The 16,494-nt window shown below is 49.9% G+C and overlaps 1 protein-coding gene across 2 annotated transcripts in view; it reads left to right on the forward strand.

Moving 5' to 3' along the window:
- WWC1 (WW and C2 domain containing 1) overlaps positions 1-15,596 on the forward strand; it is a 152,180-nt gene extending 136,584 nt beyond the window's left edge. The window contains exons 18-23 of one of the 2 annotated variants that reach the window (XM_079917855.1): positions 1,221-1,344; positions 2,625-2,789; positions 8,224-8,316; positions 10,825-11,058; positions 13,237-13,358; positions 14,636-15,596. In XM_079917855.1, coding sequence (XP_079773981.1) covers positions 1,221-1,344; positions 2,625-2,789; positions 8,224-8,316; positions 10,825-11,058; positions 13,237-13,358; positions 14,636-14,702 — 805 coding nt within the window. In that variant the 3' untranslated portion in view covers positions 14,703-15,596. The remainder of the gene's footprint in view (positions 1-1,220; positions 1,345-2,624; positions 2,790-8,223; positions 8,317-10,824; positions 11,059-13,236; positions 13,359-14,635) is intronic. The other variant, XM_079917856.1, reaches the window with a different exon arrangement.
- The last annotated feature ends 898 nt before the right edge of the window (positions 15,597-16,494 follow it).

Genomic DNA, 16,494 nt, shown 5'->3' on the forward strand with positions numbered 1-16,494 from the left:
TCACTCAGTTGAATGACTAAATTTAAAGATTAATAATACCAAGTATAGGTGAGGAACCAGAATTCTCATAATATTACTGTGGGAACATAAAATGATATAACCACACGGGAAAAACATGTAATCACTTATACTTACTGTCTGATCCAGCAATTCTACTCCTAGGTACATATATATATATATATATATATATCTGTAATAGTCTGAATTGTGTCTCCCCAAAATTCAGATATTCAAGCTCTGACCCCAGTACCAGAGAACAACTGTTTTTGAGGACAGGGTCTTTAAAGAGCTGATTCAGTTAACACAAGGCTGTTAAAGTTAGGGTGGGCCCTAATCCATTGTGACTGTTCTTATAAGAAGAGGAAATTTGGACACACAGAGAGATACCAGGGACACACATACAGAGGGAAGACCACATGAGGACACAGCATGAAGGTGGCCATCTACAAGTCACAGAAGGAGCCTTCAGAGGAAACTAAACCTGCCCACACCATGATCTTGGACTTTAAGCCTCCAGAACTGTGGGAAATAAATTTCTGTTGTTAAAGCCACCCAGTCTGTGGTATTGTGTTATGGCAGCCCTAGCAAACTAATACAACGTCCAAGAGGAGTGAAATCCTATTTCTACACAGACTTGTAGGTGAATGTCTATAGAAGCTTTATTCGTAATTTCTAAGCAATGGAAACAATCCAAATGTTTATCACCTGATGAACAAAGTATAGTCTATCCATCCAATGGAAGATTACTCAACAATAAGGAGTGAACTACTGATACTGTGCACCAATATGGATGAATCTCAGAAACATGATGCTGAGAGAATGAAGCCAGAGACAAAAGAGCATATGCTGTCTGATTCCATTTCTACGAAACACAAGAAAAATCAGATTGAATCTTTAGTGACAGAAAGCTGATCAGAGGTGGGCTGGGGCTGGGGAGAGTTTAACTGGGAAAGGGTACAAGGGAACCTTTCAAGGTAATGGAACATTCTTTATCTTGAGTGTGGTAGTGGTTACACAGGGGAATACATTGGTCAAAACTCATCAAACTATACACGAAATGCATTTTGTTATATGTAAAATATACCTCACTAAAATTGATTTTTTTAAAAAGTGTCCTCAATCCTGAAAATGCTTGGAAGCCCTGCCCTGGATGCACTTAAATGGCAGGTGAACAGATGAAAGTGGGTGCTGTGGGTAACCAAAGTGCCTTGTCATCACAGGAGGTGCGAGGAGGGGACCAGCGAGAACGAGGCAGCAGCTGAGGAGGAGGAAGAGGGGGAAGAGGAAGAGGATGTTTTCGCTGAGAAAGCCTCACACGATATGGTTGAGTGCCCAGCGCTAAAGGTAGGGAGGGCTGGGGACATGGGAAGGGCTGTCTTGGGGAAGTAGCCCTCAGTCCTTGAACCTGGGCAATCAGAAGAGGCTCGGGGCTAAGTCTCATGCTCCAGCATCAGGGGACAGGCCTTCAGAGTGGGATGACCTGCAGAAGGTTGTGTAGGAGTGTCCCTGCCTGGAATTGGGGTCATTTCGGTGACAGTAAGCCAGGAGAGGTTGACTCATCCCCTCGTCTCTCCTGCCCTCTGCAGTTCCCAGTTTTCTGGGCAGACCTCAGTCTTTGCAGGCCCGTGGGTCTGGGTTCAAAGGCCAGCTCTGCTCCTTCCTAGCTGTGTAGCCTTAGGCAGATGACTTCATCCCTCTCCAGCCTTGGTTTTCTCATCTCTAAAATGGACACAGTAATACCAACCTGGCAGGTGGGTTCTAAGATTTTGAGTGAAAGGATTTCTCCATTTGGGTCTGCCCAAAGTGCAGTAGGAAAGAGGTTCTAGTCAAGTTCCCTTCGCCTCCTGCTTCCCTGCTGCACTAGGGTTACAAGATATAACAGGCTTCACACTCCAGAGAGATCTCCATGTTCTTTGACCTGCAGGACTCCTGGAAGTAGAGCGCCCCATTGTGTCTGAGCCGGGCACGTGGGGCTGGAGGGGCTGGAGGTTGTGCACTGCACAAAGGTGCCTGACCCCTGGGGGCGGTGTGCAGCGGGGGTGTGAGAGGAGAACTTGGGCCTGCCTTCTGACTGCCCCGCACCGAGGGGAAGTCTTTCCGTAGTTTCTCCAGCCAAAGGGGGTGCCTTTTCCAAAATCACATGAAGGCCCTGTTTTGGTGAATCAAGGCCCTTCATTTGGGTGTTTTTCTTTACCTCTGCTGGTAACTACTGTGAAAGGACAATAGAAAACCTGATCTCCTAGTTTAAATAACGAGATCTGCTAGTTGCCTCCATAACTCCATGAAAACATCTTCGGTTCTTGGCCAGGACCGTGGAGGCCTTGGCTACGGCTTTGATAAAATACGGTTGGTCTTGAGGGTGTGAAGTCCGGGACTTCGGTGGGTGAGGTACCTCTACTGCTTACGTGAGCTTGTTAGGGGACTGAACATCTCCCACAGGTGTCAGGGAGGACTGGGGGCCAGTACTCGGGGCCTTGGGCGCTGTCCTGGCTGGGCTGGGGCCGCGGAAGCCTCTGGCTGTGACTGAGGACCAGAGGCAAGGTGACAGATGTGGGGAGCAGCTGCGGAGGGTGCCCGAGACTCTGCGGATACCGATGGTCTCACAGTTGTGACCTCTCCCTCAGGTGGACAAAGAGACCAACACAGAGACCCCAGCCCCATCTCCCACGGTGGTGCGGCCCAAGGACCGCCGGGTGGGTGCGCCATCTCCAGGGCCATTTCTTCGAGGGAGCACCATCATCCGCTCCAAGACCTTCTCCCCGGGCCCCCAGAGCCAGTACGTGTGCCGGGTAAGCAACCATGTGGCACTCTCCTCCCCGAGAGCACCTGCTTCTCTCCCAGTAGCCGAGAGCCCCGGTTCTCACACAGCTCTGGGTACAAGTTCCCATCGCGCTCACCTTGCATCCTCATCGGAGCCTGTTTCCTCATAATGTGAACAGACCGACCCTATGGGGTTGCTTTAAGGATTTGAATTAGCTAAAGCCTGGGAAAGGCTCCATCACCAATACAGGGCCAGTGGTTTTATAAGTCCAGCCAACTCCCCCCTCCTCCTTGTTTATACCCTGCCCTGCCACACCCCTTGCTGAGATTAGACTGACCCTCACCATCCCTGATGGGCGGGCAGTTCCTCCCCCTCCAGGGCAATTGCAGCCTGCAGCCTGAGGTTACAAAATAGCAACAGGCCTGTTATTACTTAGTCATGAGCTTAGGGGGTTTTTTAATTGAACTTTTTGCTAACAATGAAAACTTAGGAAATTCCATTTAAAATTTTAAAAAATGAAGAGGTTTCAAATAAAATTCCAGTTTCTCTTGGGAAAAAAAGGGACTCTCTGGCCCCGTGGGCTACACATTCTGTCACAGACACAACTGGCTGGAGCTGAGCAGTGAGGGCCACTGCCCTTGGAGGGGTGGAGGGGCAGGACTTTCAAGTTCACTGTGGCCTCCACCTGGCCCTGTTTAACCTATTTCGCTTGCTGACCTGCTCTTTCAGGCCCCGCTGGATTTAGAAGCCGTGCAGTAGGCTTGGCCCCTTGCTATCTAATTAGTCTACCCCGTCTGAGGGGTCATGCTGCTTGCAGGGGCTACAGAACCAAGACCCTGTTCCTGACGCCCAAATGACATATCGACATCCTTCCTTACCTCCTACCTTCCTTACCTCCTACCATGAAGAACCAACGAGCAATAACCAGAAGCATACACAGAACCTTCCTGCCTAGTGTGCCAATAAGTTGTCACAGGAAAGGCCCATGGAACCTGCCCCACCTCGTCAACCTGCCACCCACCTGCCTATTGTTATTGGGGAGGGGGAGGGGATATGGGGGGTTCAATATCTGATATTCGGTATCCAAGGCCTCCAATTATAAGCTTGAATAGGAAAGGTAATTTTTTCATAACATGACAACTTCACTAATTTACTGGCTACTTTTCAAATTAGTCCCCCCAAAACATTCCCTGTAATACCTCCCAGAAATAACGTAAACCTCTTCCATCTAGGTCAAGTGTCTAGCTAATATTTGAGCTTGTAAGCATCTGAAAAGACAATGTGAGCACCTGCAATTTAGCTGCATATCTTGCAAAAGGTACAGGGTTTCCTGCAGTCACTGAATGTGACTACTGTGGCCTCTCCCGTTGCGGAGCACAGGCTCCGGACGCGCAGGCTCAGCGGCCATGGCTCACGGGCCCAGCCGCTCCGCGGCATGTGGGATCTTCCCGGACCGGGGCACGAACCCGTGTCCCCTGCATCGGCAGGCGGACTCTCAACCACTGTGCCACCAGGGAAGCCCTGAATGTGATTATAACTTGAGGGAATTCGTGAATCACAAGTGAAGAATCCTGCAATTAAGCCAGCACACAGCTGAAGAAGAGGAAAATCCAATCCATGTTTCAAATGTGCATAACTTGAAGGACTTAGAAAAGCCCTTAGGATAATGGATAATCTGTTTCTGGCAAAATTACTGACTTTATGAACGTGCAGTGGAAATCAAACACAAAGTGAAGAATGTCACTTGTTGGAAACATCACACCAAAAGAAATGAGTGTTTGATTCATCCTTTGTCATCAGGATTTAGAATGCAGTTGTAATTTTGTCAAATGGAAGATATGAAATGTAACTTCTGAAAAGTGTTTCTGTTTTCCAACTATAAACTCAAACTTTTTTCCCCCAGTATTTACAGTAAAACTCTGGTCTCCTGTGTAAATGGATTCACCTTAGATGGCCTTTTTCAGGATTGGCATCCTTGAATAACAAAGAGCTCCGGTCCCATTTGTTACGCATCTTTAGCATGCCTAGCACTGTGCTGGGCCCTTCCCGTATTTTATTATCTGGACCAGTTTCCAACCCTGCAGGGCTGCAGATTAAAAAATTCCTAGTCTGCATGGATCACCTGCCACAGGCAGAAACAACCTTTCTGGGACTTCCCCAGCAGTCCAGTGGTTAAGACCCTGCCTTCCAATGCAGGAGGCGTGGGTTCAATCCCTGGTCAGGGAACTAAGATCCCACATGCCATGGGGTGTGGCCAAAAAAACAAAAAAAAGCAAAGAAAAGAAAGGGTCTTTCTTAGCAAAGCCGTATATTTTTCCTTCTTTGTTTTCTGACTACACTTGAGCCCAAGCTTATCGGTTTCTTGTAGATTCTTACTTAAGGCTACAAGAAGTAGCCAATGGTACAATATCCTGAATTTTTTCGCTATCATTTCCCTTAAAACTCTATAGGCGTGCAGTCTGTCTCTCGAGATACAACAGGTAACAAGTGTATCCCTCTGGTTTGCACCCACAGAATGAGCATTCTCAAATTCCCAACAGGGAATATTGGTGTCTGTCCTGTGCCCCATCCTACCTCCAGTACACAGCCAGCTCCCCGTCTTCCGGTCTGTGGTTTATAGCACCCAAGTCCTGTACTGGTCAAGGTTCTTAATAGCAAGCAATAGAAACAGACTGTGGGCAGTGGATGCGGGGAAGAAATGTTTGGAAAGGAAATTGAGTAGTTGACATATTCATCAGAAGGCTGTAGAACCAACCTCAGCAATCAGGCAGGAGCAAGGCGGGCCAGACCACAGCCAGAATCATACCACAAAGACAGTCAAGGGAGGACACCCCAAGTGCTGCTGTGGAGCGTGGTCCCAGCTGTCTGTGCCACTGCCTCTGGGGTTCAGCACTGATGCCTCCGCCAGACTCCTACCGCTGCAGGAGGCCAAGGAAGCTCCGGCCACTGCTGCTGCTGCCACTCCTCCACCGCTAAGGGCTTCTCCCTGAGAAACCAAGAAACCCGGATGCTCATGGAGCGGAAGAGAATGGCCTGGTTAAATCCAAGAGGCACAGTGACAGAGAATTGGTCCAGCTAGCAAGACCAGAGCAGTTGCACTTAATTGTCAGAGTCTAGTCCCGTGCCTGCTTCTAGCTACAAGGGAGGCCATGAAAGCAAGGCTCTGGTACTTTCTGCTTCATTCGTGAAAAGTGGGCTTTGTCTCCCACCAAGAGTCGTAAGAGGATGGTAATTAGATTAGCAACCCCTCCCCCGCCCCCAAATCCCTGTTTTCCTGTGTCATCTAATGTCACAAACAGCCCTGCAAGGCATGTTGTATTAATCCCATTTCATATACGCAGAAAGTCAGGGCACTTCGTTCTGAATACAAGCAATCCCTTCTGGCCTGATGCCACACGTCTCCACATCGAGTACCCTCTGCTGGGTGTCTCCCTTCTTTGGTCCTCAGCATGGCCTGGTGAGTTTCCTGGACTTGGGACCCCACTGGACTTTAAGTCCGTGAGGGGTAGAGATGGTATATTATACTCCCCACAGCTCTCCCCTACCCCTGTGTCTTAAACACCTACGTATTTATCAGCAGTGCTGGCACATGTGTTGGTCGGCTCACTTTGACCTGAAGGATACAGTCCTTCCAAAATTCTCATTTCCCTGTAGCTCCCTCTGACTGCCCGTTATTTCACCTCTCTGCTCCTCAATTTCCCTAGCCATCAGATGGAAAGAACAAAAAGGCAACGCTATTCTCTACCATGTCTGAGATCAAACGCAGTACAACATCTTTAAGAAAAAGTTAAATTCAAGGACTTAATGTAGCTTTCATCGCTTTTTTTTTTATAACATGGTCTTTAGCGCATAAACAACTACGACTCGGGATTTCCCTGGTGGCGCAGTGGATGAGACTCCGCACTCCCAATGCAGGGGACCTGGGTTCAATCCCTCATCGGGGAACTAGATTCCACACGCGTGCCGCAAGTAAGGAGCCTGCGTGCCGCCATGAAGGAGCTGGCGAGCCGCAACTAAGGAGCCCGCCTGCCGCAACTGGGGAGCCCACGTGCTGCAACTAAGGAACCTGCCTGCTGCGGCTAAGACCTGGTGCAACCAAATAAATAAATAAATATTAAAAAAAAACAACAACAAAAAATAAAACAGCTACAACTTAAGCATCAGTTGTCCTGACACATATTCTAGTTGGTATGACACATATTCTGTGAGTGTCACCTATGGATTGAAACAATGTAGGATAAATCCCCCTTCTGATATGATATCCAACCCGTCTATTTGTATGAATCCACCCCAGTCAAGATGGTCCACTCCTCTGTCTGTATATTTGTTTCATCTCCGAGTCCTACATGCATCCTGGGGGCCGGAAGAGGACATGGCCTTGGAGTCAAACAGACGGGACCTTGAACGCTTGTTCAGATGCTTACCAGAACATTCCACTGAACATGAATGAAATGCTCACTGCATGACTTATAAAAGTGCGTTAATGTCTCCAGGCCTCCGTTCCCTCAGGATTGTTTGAAGATTAAATGAAACTGTCAGTAAAGCCCATGGCACATAGTAGGGGCTCCGTCCATGTGGCTGTTATGGTTACTGTTGCCTATTTCTCATTCTGGTTGAGCCTCTGCCTAGTGTAGTAGCTATTTCATCAACGTAGCAGGACTATTAATATCATTATCACTGATAATTATTAATAACCGCAAAAATGCCGATGTGGACAGCTTCTCAGAAGAGACCTGCAGCAGTGAGCTGACAGCTGCCTGAATTAACGGACTGTAGCATCAGCCTGTGGCGATCCCAGTGACTTGAAAATACGACTCCGGAGAGAAGCCCCCGCCTCACACATCCTGGGATGTGCTGCCATCCTCACCTCCCTCTCGGGTCCTCCCACTGGGGACACACACTGTCAGTGGAAAAGCATCTGCCTCGACCATAGCCCTGATCTCTGGCTATGGGTGAGGAACATTAGCCCTCTGGGGAGAGTCCATATCACTAAGTGACTGAAGGGTTCTGAGGAGGGGAGAGCTGTGTTCAGCACAGCCCTCACAGAGCGTGTCTGGCCCGTCTTCCCCGGGGATATGGTCCCCGAGGCTTTGCCTGTGGGCTGCTTTTTTTATATGTATGTCAGTCTTGACAGGGGCTCCATTTCAGCCACGAAAGCGGCTCTCGGGGCAACAGGGAAGAGTTGATACAAATAGGCCTTAGCGTAGGAGGTCAAGTGGTCAGTAGATCCTGGAGTCACACTGTCGGGTGTCAACCCCGCCATGCTGCTGCTACCAGCTCTCCAACCTTGAGCAAATTCGGTAACCCCTCACCCTCCGTCTCCTCCCCCATGGGTTGTTGGAAGGGTTACATGAGATATCGCATGGCTGACACGTAGGGGTGTGCATCACTGAGTACACACTCAGTGTGCTTTCCGCGTGCACTTCGATCTTCATGAGCTTCCCACGCCTTTTCTCTGGCAGCTGAACCGAAGTGACAGTGACAGCTCCACCCTGTCCAAGAAGCCACCTTTTGTTCGAAATTCCCTGGAGCGGCGCAGCGTCAGGATGAAGCGGGTAAGATGATCACCTCGGAGCTGTGTGTCCACCTGCCCCTCCCTCGTTTCCCCGAGCCATGTGTCCGGCACACACATCCCCTGACGTCTGACCGTTTCTCCTCAGCCACTGGTTGGAAGAAAGTCACTCTCGCAAGCATGGGGATACTTGCAAATGGAAGCTGATGAACTGTCAGGCCTGGGTAGGCACTGGGGAAAGTGCCAGAGGGTCACTGTAACATCGTTATTATGACCAATAGGGTTAGATCAGGAGTGTGCATACTGGGCTTTGTTTTCTTGGGGAGAAATCAGAGTCACTAAGAACTAATCAACCCAAGACATCACAGCCACCCATGGGAGCCTGCCTGAGGCAGGACTCTGTTCGGTGTGTGTCGTCTAGCTGACTGGGCAGTGGCAGGTCCTGACGGCCTCCCTGCTGGTGGAGAAGCCGGGCGCCCCGCCCCCCCCGCCCCCCGTGGGCTTCTCTCAGTCCAGCTGGAAACGTGCAGGGAAGAGGCCACAAGCTGTGCCCGCAGAGCAATCTGGCCTTTCCTTAACGGAGACTTGGCTGAGGGGTCAGGATGGGGCCGTCTTAGACAGTGGCCCAACTCCCAACAGGGACTTTCACCAGCCAGTCAGGGCTGCAGGAGGTGCAGTGTGGCTCTCCCCACTTTGACCTTTCAACGCAGGCTCGACAGCAGTTCTGGCGAGCTTGCAGAACTAGAAGAAACCCAGGAGCCAGAATGTCAGAAAGAGAAGCAGAGGGAGCAAAGCGAAAGAGAAAGTGCAGAGAAAGGAGAGCGTGCTGACAGCCCCACGCAGGGGTGGCTGCTCCGCATATCCTGTGGGCCTGCTGCTGACAAGCCCCCCGCCCCCCCCACACCCCAGGTCTCCAGAAAGAACTAGAGAGAGCAGGAGAAAGAAGGCAGTGCAGAAGAGGCGCACCCGGAAAAGATTGAGTGCTGGCTGCCGGAGAACGTGGACGTGGCCTTAAGTGACAGGCATGTCCCTCCCCAGCCCCACCCCGTCTGCTGTGGCTGGCTGGTGCTGCAGTCCCTGGAACACCACGTCTCCTTGGGAGCTGGTTGATGATGCAGATTCTGAGGCCACACTCCCAGACTGTCTCATCCAGGCAGCTGGGGTGGGGCCCTGGAAACCGTATTTTAATAAGCTCCTCGGAGGATTCTGGAGCAGGTGTTCCGGGATCCACTCCAGGAGAAATGATGCTGCAGCTGCAGAAGCTCCCGCCTGCTCCCCCTGCAGTTACCTACTCCTAGGAGTGATAGCCCATCATATTCACAGGTCCCACCCACACTGAAAAGGAGGGGATTACACAGGGCTTGTATGTTAGGAGGGAGGAATCTTGGGAGCCATCTTAGAACTCCATCTCCCACAGTCATTTATTCTTTTTTAATGATTAGTGTTTTCTGATAGGAGGAGAGTTAATGATTATAGTTAATCAAGATCTTTTACATACAGATAACTGAAGAACTCAACCCAAATATTGCTTGAAAGTGAAAAAGGGAATGTATTGGCTCATTTAATGGAAAACTCTAGGATGTTGGACTGACTTCAGGCATGGATTGATCCAGGAGCTGAGCCAATGTCATCAAGCTTCAGTCCCCCTCTCATGGCACTGCTCTCTCCAGATGGCTTAATTCTTAAACAGGTCTACCCCATCTGCTGGTGAAGACGACCATGATCATTTCTAGGTTTATATCTTGCTGGCTCAGTGGCCTCTGTGTAAAGACATTGCCTTCTTTCCCAGTAGCTCAGCAAAAGTGCCAGAATTGAGTGGTACTGCCTGGGCTTGGATAATATGCTCCCCCCTGAGGCAATCACTGAGATTCTGATTGGCCAGGTTCAGGTCACGTTCCTATCCCCGAAGCACCCCCATGTGAAACAGATGGATTGACTACGGCAGATGTGGATTCCCAAGGGAAGATGAGGATGCTATTACTGTAAGACTAGAGAAGTGGAAGCTGGACAGGCAGAACCAGTAGATGTCCATTACAGGACCACAAAGTCGATGCATGGGGAACAGACCTGCATCGAGGAAACGGCTTTAGAGCAGGAGAGGGACAAGAATCCAGTGAAGGAGGGGGTACATGTTGAGGACACTGTGAGTAGGGAAAGCAGCACCGTGTAGGGAGCGAGCGGGTAGGTTCTGGAGCCAGCTCCTGGGGTGGAATCTCGGCTTTACTGCTTATAATCTGTGTGATCGAACCTCGGGGAGCCTCCTCATCTGTGCAGATGGTAACGGTCAGGACCTCACAGGGTTGTGAAAATGAACTGAGGTAACAGAAGTAAAGTGCCTAGCACCGTGCCTGGGACATAAAAATGCTCAATATTACGAGCAGTAGACATGGAAAACATCAAGACGGGCTCCAGGGCGAGGGCGAGCCCCATTTTTTAAGCCCGCAGTTGAACGAAGGAGGGAGGGTGTCTGAGGTTCAGACCAGGGGGGTCGTGTGGGCTCACTGGACCCGGCCCTGTAATAACGGCTCAAAAACCATCCCCACCCCCGTAGCCTTCGTCTGTCAAATCCCTGCGTGCCGAGCGCCTACCACGCACCTCGCTGGACCTCGAGTTGGACCTGCAGGCGACCAGGACCTGGCACAGCCAGCTGACTCAGGAGATCTCGGTGCTAAAGGAGCTCAAGGAGCAGCTGGAACAGGCCAAGAGCCACGGGGAGAAAGAGCTTCCACCGTGGTTGCGGGAGGACGAGCGCTTCCGCCTGCTGCTGAGGATGTTGGAGAAGCAGGTGAGTGGCGCTCCGCCCGTGCAGAGGGTGCGCTGCTGCAAGGGAGGCCGGCCGGACCTTCAAACGGGTCCTGCAGCCCTGTGGTGCACTTGGAGTGTTCCCAGGTCCCCTCATACCCATCAGCAAAGAGATCCAGGAATCCCTCTGCCCGGCAAGCGTTATTAGCTCTTTACCTGGCTGCCAGGTCCTTTTGCTGCATTCCCGTGTTTATGTGTGCAAGACCTTATTGTTTACACGTTTATTCCTCCAGGTGGTCCTTCATCAAACACGTTGGGTACCTAATCTACGCTGGGGCACACGCTTGAACAGAGTAAATACAGAACGCTGACCTGCCCCAGTGGCTGCCCATGCGGTCCCGCAGAGCGGGTGTTTCCAAATGGGAAAGGCGCGGCTCCTGGCAGGACTTTGTCCTGAGGGAGATGCCTGGGAATACAAGCCTGCTCGCATCCCTGCCCTAGTGTAGTGCGTTTGAGGGATTTCAGCAGTTGCTCAAGGAAGAAGATATAACCACAGAATGGCCGGAGCACACAATGAGTTTAATTTGAGTGGTTGCTGCTTTCACAACTTTGCATCTGGGGGAAGTCCCTCACTGCATGACAGTGCCCACCGCCCCCTCCAAAGTAGTTCTGGGACCACTACCTAGAGAGGAGGAGGGCAGGGGAAAGGGGGTTGGAAAGGGGGCCTAGGCATCTAGATGATGTCATTCAGAGCACCATGAGAGTCTCTGGGTTGGAGAACACCAAAGCAGCAGCAGTTTGGGATCTCTTATAGCCCTGGGGTTTATCTTACCTATGACTAGCAGATGTTGGGTACAGCTTTAGGGGGTATGCAAAACAGGCAGGTTCTAAACAGCTAAAAAATCTTATTTGAGCTTCATTTTAAACAGTTGGATGGGTAAAAATTTGACTTTGGCACCAGTGGGCTCTTGAGATCCCGGAACTATGGTGAAGAAATAAATACCACAGGACCAACACACAGAGGCCACCTTCGACTCAATTTCTATAATACCTGCCAGGATTGCGGTCCATGGCAGACATGATAGACTTTTGCTAGTTTTCTCTGTACACAGCCAAGCAGTGCAAGAGCACCGTACAGAGGGTGCCTGCCTGGATTGTTGGGAGGGCCATTAGCTAAAATTCCAGCTCTCAATGCAGGTGACGATAACTTAGAGCAGGAAGGTGGTACTGGGCTTCTTAGGTCTGGACTAATGTGGGAGCTTCAAATTGACTCTGGTAATTCAGAAGTTCCAGAAATGTTTATCTCTTTCTTATTTATTACTTATACCCTAATGTACTTATAATAGAGTTATAATAATAGCATTAAGAGAAAATAGAAAATTAGAGCAAGTTTTAAGGAAGAGAAGGCAATAAATATATCCCTAATCTAATGGTAGTTGTCTATTACATTTATCTTGGAGCTTCCTAGTAGCCAAGGCAAAAAGAGGTAAGAAAACAAGTGCATATGTGCCGTACCTTAAGAAAGCACCAACTAAGAAAACCTGACCTTTTAAATAGGGAAAAAAAAAAAAAAAAGTACATCTGTGACTGTCTGATGATGAGCTTCTACTAAAAAACCATTTAAATGGTAGCTTCATTGACCAAAATTCTGGCTTTATGCAATGTTTTCAAGTATATGGAGCATAGATATTTTAGGGCTCTCTGGTTTGTTCTCAAAAGTGCTTCCATAGGTTTGTATCAGGAGGGAAGAGTGTAACGTTCCTAAAGCCCTTTAGCACAACTGCATGACTCGGAATTGGGTTTCCACCGTTTCTCACTGGCTTGACGTTAAAGAAATTTCTTCACATGCCTGAGCCTTAGTTTCCTCATCTGTAATACAGAGGTAATTAAAAAATTTACCTTCTTAGGTGGCCCTGAGAATTAGAGAGGCAGCACACATTTTACCTGGTAGCCCCTGTCTCCTTACTTCTGACAGGTCCCCACAGGTATTCAGTTCCTGGCCCCAAAAACCTGTCCTGTCTGACAGATGATGGGATCACTTCCCCTCATTGTTCGGGATAAAGAGGTTCCTATGGTGGAACAGGAAGCGTCAGGGTGCCTATTCTGTGACCCTCAAACCTTTTAACTGCAGCAGACTCCTTCTTTGTGCTAGAAAGTTCCCCGTGGCTGACCCATTTCTAGAGACCCTAAGGACTCTCTACTACCTCACTTTGCCCTCCAGATGGACCGAGCAGAGCACAAGGGTGAGCTTCAGACAGACAAGATGATGAGGTCGGCCGCCAAGGACGTGCACAGGCTTCGAGGCCAGAGCTGTAAGGAGCCCCCAGAAGTGCAGTCTTTCAGGTCAGCAAGTGGGCGCCCGGCCAGCCGGCTTTCCCTTTCCCACCCTGCCCGCCCAGCCTCGGTCTTTGCTCTGCCTCGCTGCTCCCCATCCCACGCTCCCTTCCATAGCGGAGCCCCAGCTCTCTCTGTAGCAGATGTTCACCCTCTGCCGAGCCGTCCCCGTCAGTCTGTGAGCCCTGCGGTGCTTTCCCTCAGCTGTCTTGCTCCGTCCCCACACAACTCGAGCTAATGTGTTAGATCCTCTTGTTTAATGAATGAGCCACCTGCTCCACCCTTTCCTCTTAGCGTTTCCATCCCCAGTAATTGCAGAGGATTGGCTGAATGATAAATAAGCCTGGGAGTGATGGATGCTTGCCAGGCCTCCCTAGCTATGCCTGCTGCCTGCCGGGATCCCAGGGAGATGCCTTCTTGCCGCCCTGGACCCAGGCGTGTCACGGGAGGACGCCACCCACCATTCGGCCTGGGCCTCCCATTCACAGAGGGCTTTGCATTTAGACTCGTGTTCTCCCCTCAGAAAAGATACTCATGTTTGTGTATGTGCTAAAACGCATTCCTTTGTGGAACATAAACGTGTAAAATATACTGTCATTTGTCTAACCGCATTTGGACATCCCTTAATTTCTAACCAATTGGAAATCTAAAACAAACCAACAGCGGAAGTGGCCCGAGGGCCCTTTTAGACTCTGGAGGCCTCTGATTGGAACTGAAGGTGGCTGGGCCTGCTAATGTCCCCTATAGCAGTGGTTCTCAATCAGGGATGATTTGGGCCCCTGGGGGACGTTTGGCAGTGTCTAGGGACTTTTTTTTTTTTTTTGGCTGTGTGGGGTCTTTGTTGCTGTGCGCGGGCTTTTCTCTAGTTGTGGCGAGCGGGGGCTGCTCTTGGTTGCGGTGTGTGGGCTTCTCATTGCGGTGGCTTCTCTTGGAGCACGGGCCCTAGAGCGTGCGGGCTTCAGTAGTTGTGGCATGTGAGCTCAGTAGTTGTGGCACACGGGCTTAGTTGCTCCGCGGCATGTGGGATCTTCCCGGACCAGGGATCGAACCCATGTCCCCTACATTGGCAGGCAGATTCTTAACCGCTGCGCCACCAGGGAAGTCCCTAGGGACATTTTTGATTGTCAGAACTGGAAGGAGGGGTGGGAGAGCTTGCAGCTGGCATCTAGTGGGTGGAGGCCACTTACATGCACAGGACAGCCTCACCACAAAAAAATTATCCTGCCCATTATACCTATAAAGTGAGGTTGAAAAACCCTGCTTTAAAGGGATGGCCTCTTTTACAGGGAGAAGATGGCATTTTTCACCCGGCCTCGGTTGAATATCCCGACCCTCTCTGCGGACGACGTCTAATCGCCAGAAAAGTATTTCCTTTGTTCCACTGACCAGGCTGTGAACCTAGACTGTGGCTAAATTTATTTATGTGGTGTTATATGAAGGTACTGAGTCACGAGTCCTCTAGCACTCTTGTCGGTTTGAAGACAAACAGATTTTTTTAGTTTGGGTTCTATTATTAAAAAAACAAAAACAAAAAAAACCACAAAAAAACCAGCATTACAATGACAAGATTGTATAGTTTGTATATTTAGGAATGTATTTTTGAGAAAGAAAATTTAAATGAACTAAAGCAGTATTAAGTTGCTGCTCTTCTTAAAATAAAATTGTTTAGTTTTTTTTTTTTTTTTGTACAGCTCTACCTTCTAGAGGTTTCATTGCAATAAGAAGTAATGTTTGGGGGACGGTAATCCTCAAAGGACGTCCTGCAGATGTCACAGCACAGCTGACCTTTCCTACTTAACATATTTTGTACAATAGTAAAAAAAAAAGTGCACGGGAACTGTTTGGGGGATTCTGAGGTGCACCCACGAATCTTCACGAGCTGTGATGTGTTTTTATGTGGCCGCCTGACGTGGAGCAGGCAGCGTGGGGCCGGCTGAGCTGCCCATCCTGTGCCAGTGACAGGCCTGCCCACGCTGGCCTCAGATGCCCAGTGAAGCCACTGAAACGAGTGAGGGAGGGCTGTGGAGAACTCCTTTCAGTTTTATCTCCATCAATAAAGTGGCCTTTCTGAACGAACGTCCTCGCTCTCTTTTTCTCCTCCACCCACTCACTTCATCTGTGTTTCCCTGATTTTGACTCTCTGCTTCCCAATCGTTCCCTCCCTACCCATCCCCAGTGCAGGGGATGATTTTTTTCTTTCCTCTGCTCATTTGCTCATTAAGTGAAAATCACTGCTCAGCTGGGGCTGTTGCAGACATCCGAAGTCAGCCGTTACCAAACAAGTAGCAGATTCTCTTCCTTCTTCCTTCCTCTGAAGTTAATCCGTGCAGTTGTCCTCCAAGTGTTGGGTTGGCCCAAAAGCTCGTTCGGGTTTCTCCGTAAGATGTTACAGAAAAACCTGAACGAACTTTTGGGCCAACCGTCTAGAATATGTTGCGCTGCCAGCCACGTCGGAATCACTTGGGGCAGCTTGTTAAAAATACAGACTCCTGGACCCTTCCCCAGACCAGGATGGCTCAGAGACCAGCTTTTATCCGCAGTTCCCGCTGTAAGTCTTACGCATACTGCAGTTTGAGGGACCAGCTGGTTTCATATGAGTGAAGGCCAGGCAGAGGCAAAGTGGTATCGCCCCACATCCTACCGGAGAGTCAGGCGGGGGACACTAATAGACATGACCCTCTCCAGGCCACTGGGGACCATTGGGGGAGGGGTAAGGAGGGAGTAGAGCCCCCTTCTAGGCTTCGGGGGCTTTCCCCAACTCCTCACTACATTCCTTACATGGCTGTTCCTCGTGTATTATTCCTTACATAGAAGGAACCTGGAGTGGTGTAGAATCCACCGTTATTCCCCACGTGGCTTCCAGGTCTTTGGACAGCCAGGCCTCCCTCTAACTATCCAGTCCATTTCCTCACCAACCCGGGGCTTCACCTCTCTGAACACACGAGTGTCGGATGCACTCTCTCACCTTCCGTGGAAATCCATCGCACGTGCTGAGGGTTGGCTTGGACGTTTCTTTAAATGAGTATCAACGTTGTCCCTGACTCAATTGTAATGGGTCCAAGAGCACGAGGGTTGCGTCTTGTGCTGTTCCTGTGGCCCTTAATGCCTGCACAGCTTAGAGCATTGAGACAGCTGCTGACCCTGC

Source organism: Stenella coeruleoalba, assembly GCF_951394435.1.
Source record: "Stenella coeruleoalba genome assembly, chromosome: 3".
NCBI lineage: Eukaryota > Metazoa > Chordata > Mammalia > Artiodactyla > Delphinidae > Stenella > Stenella coeruleoalba.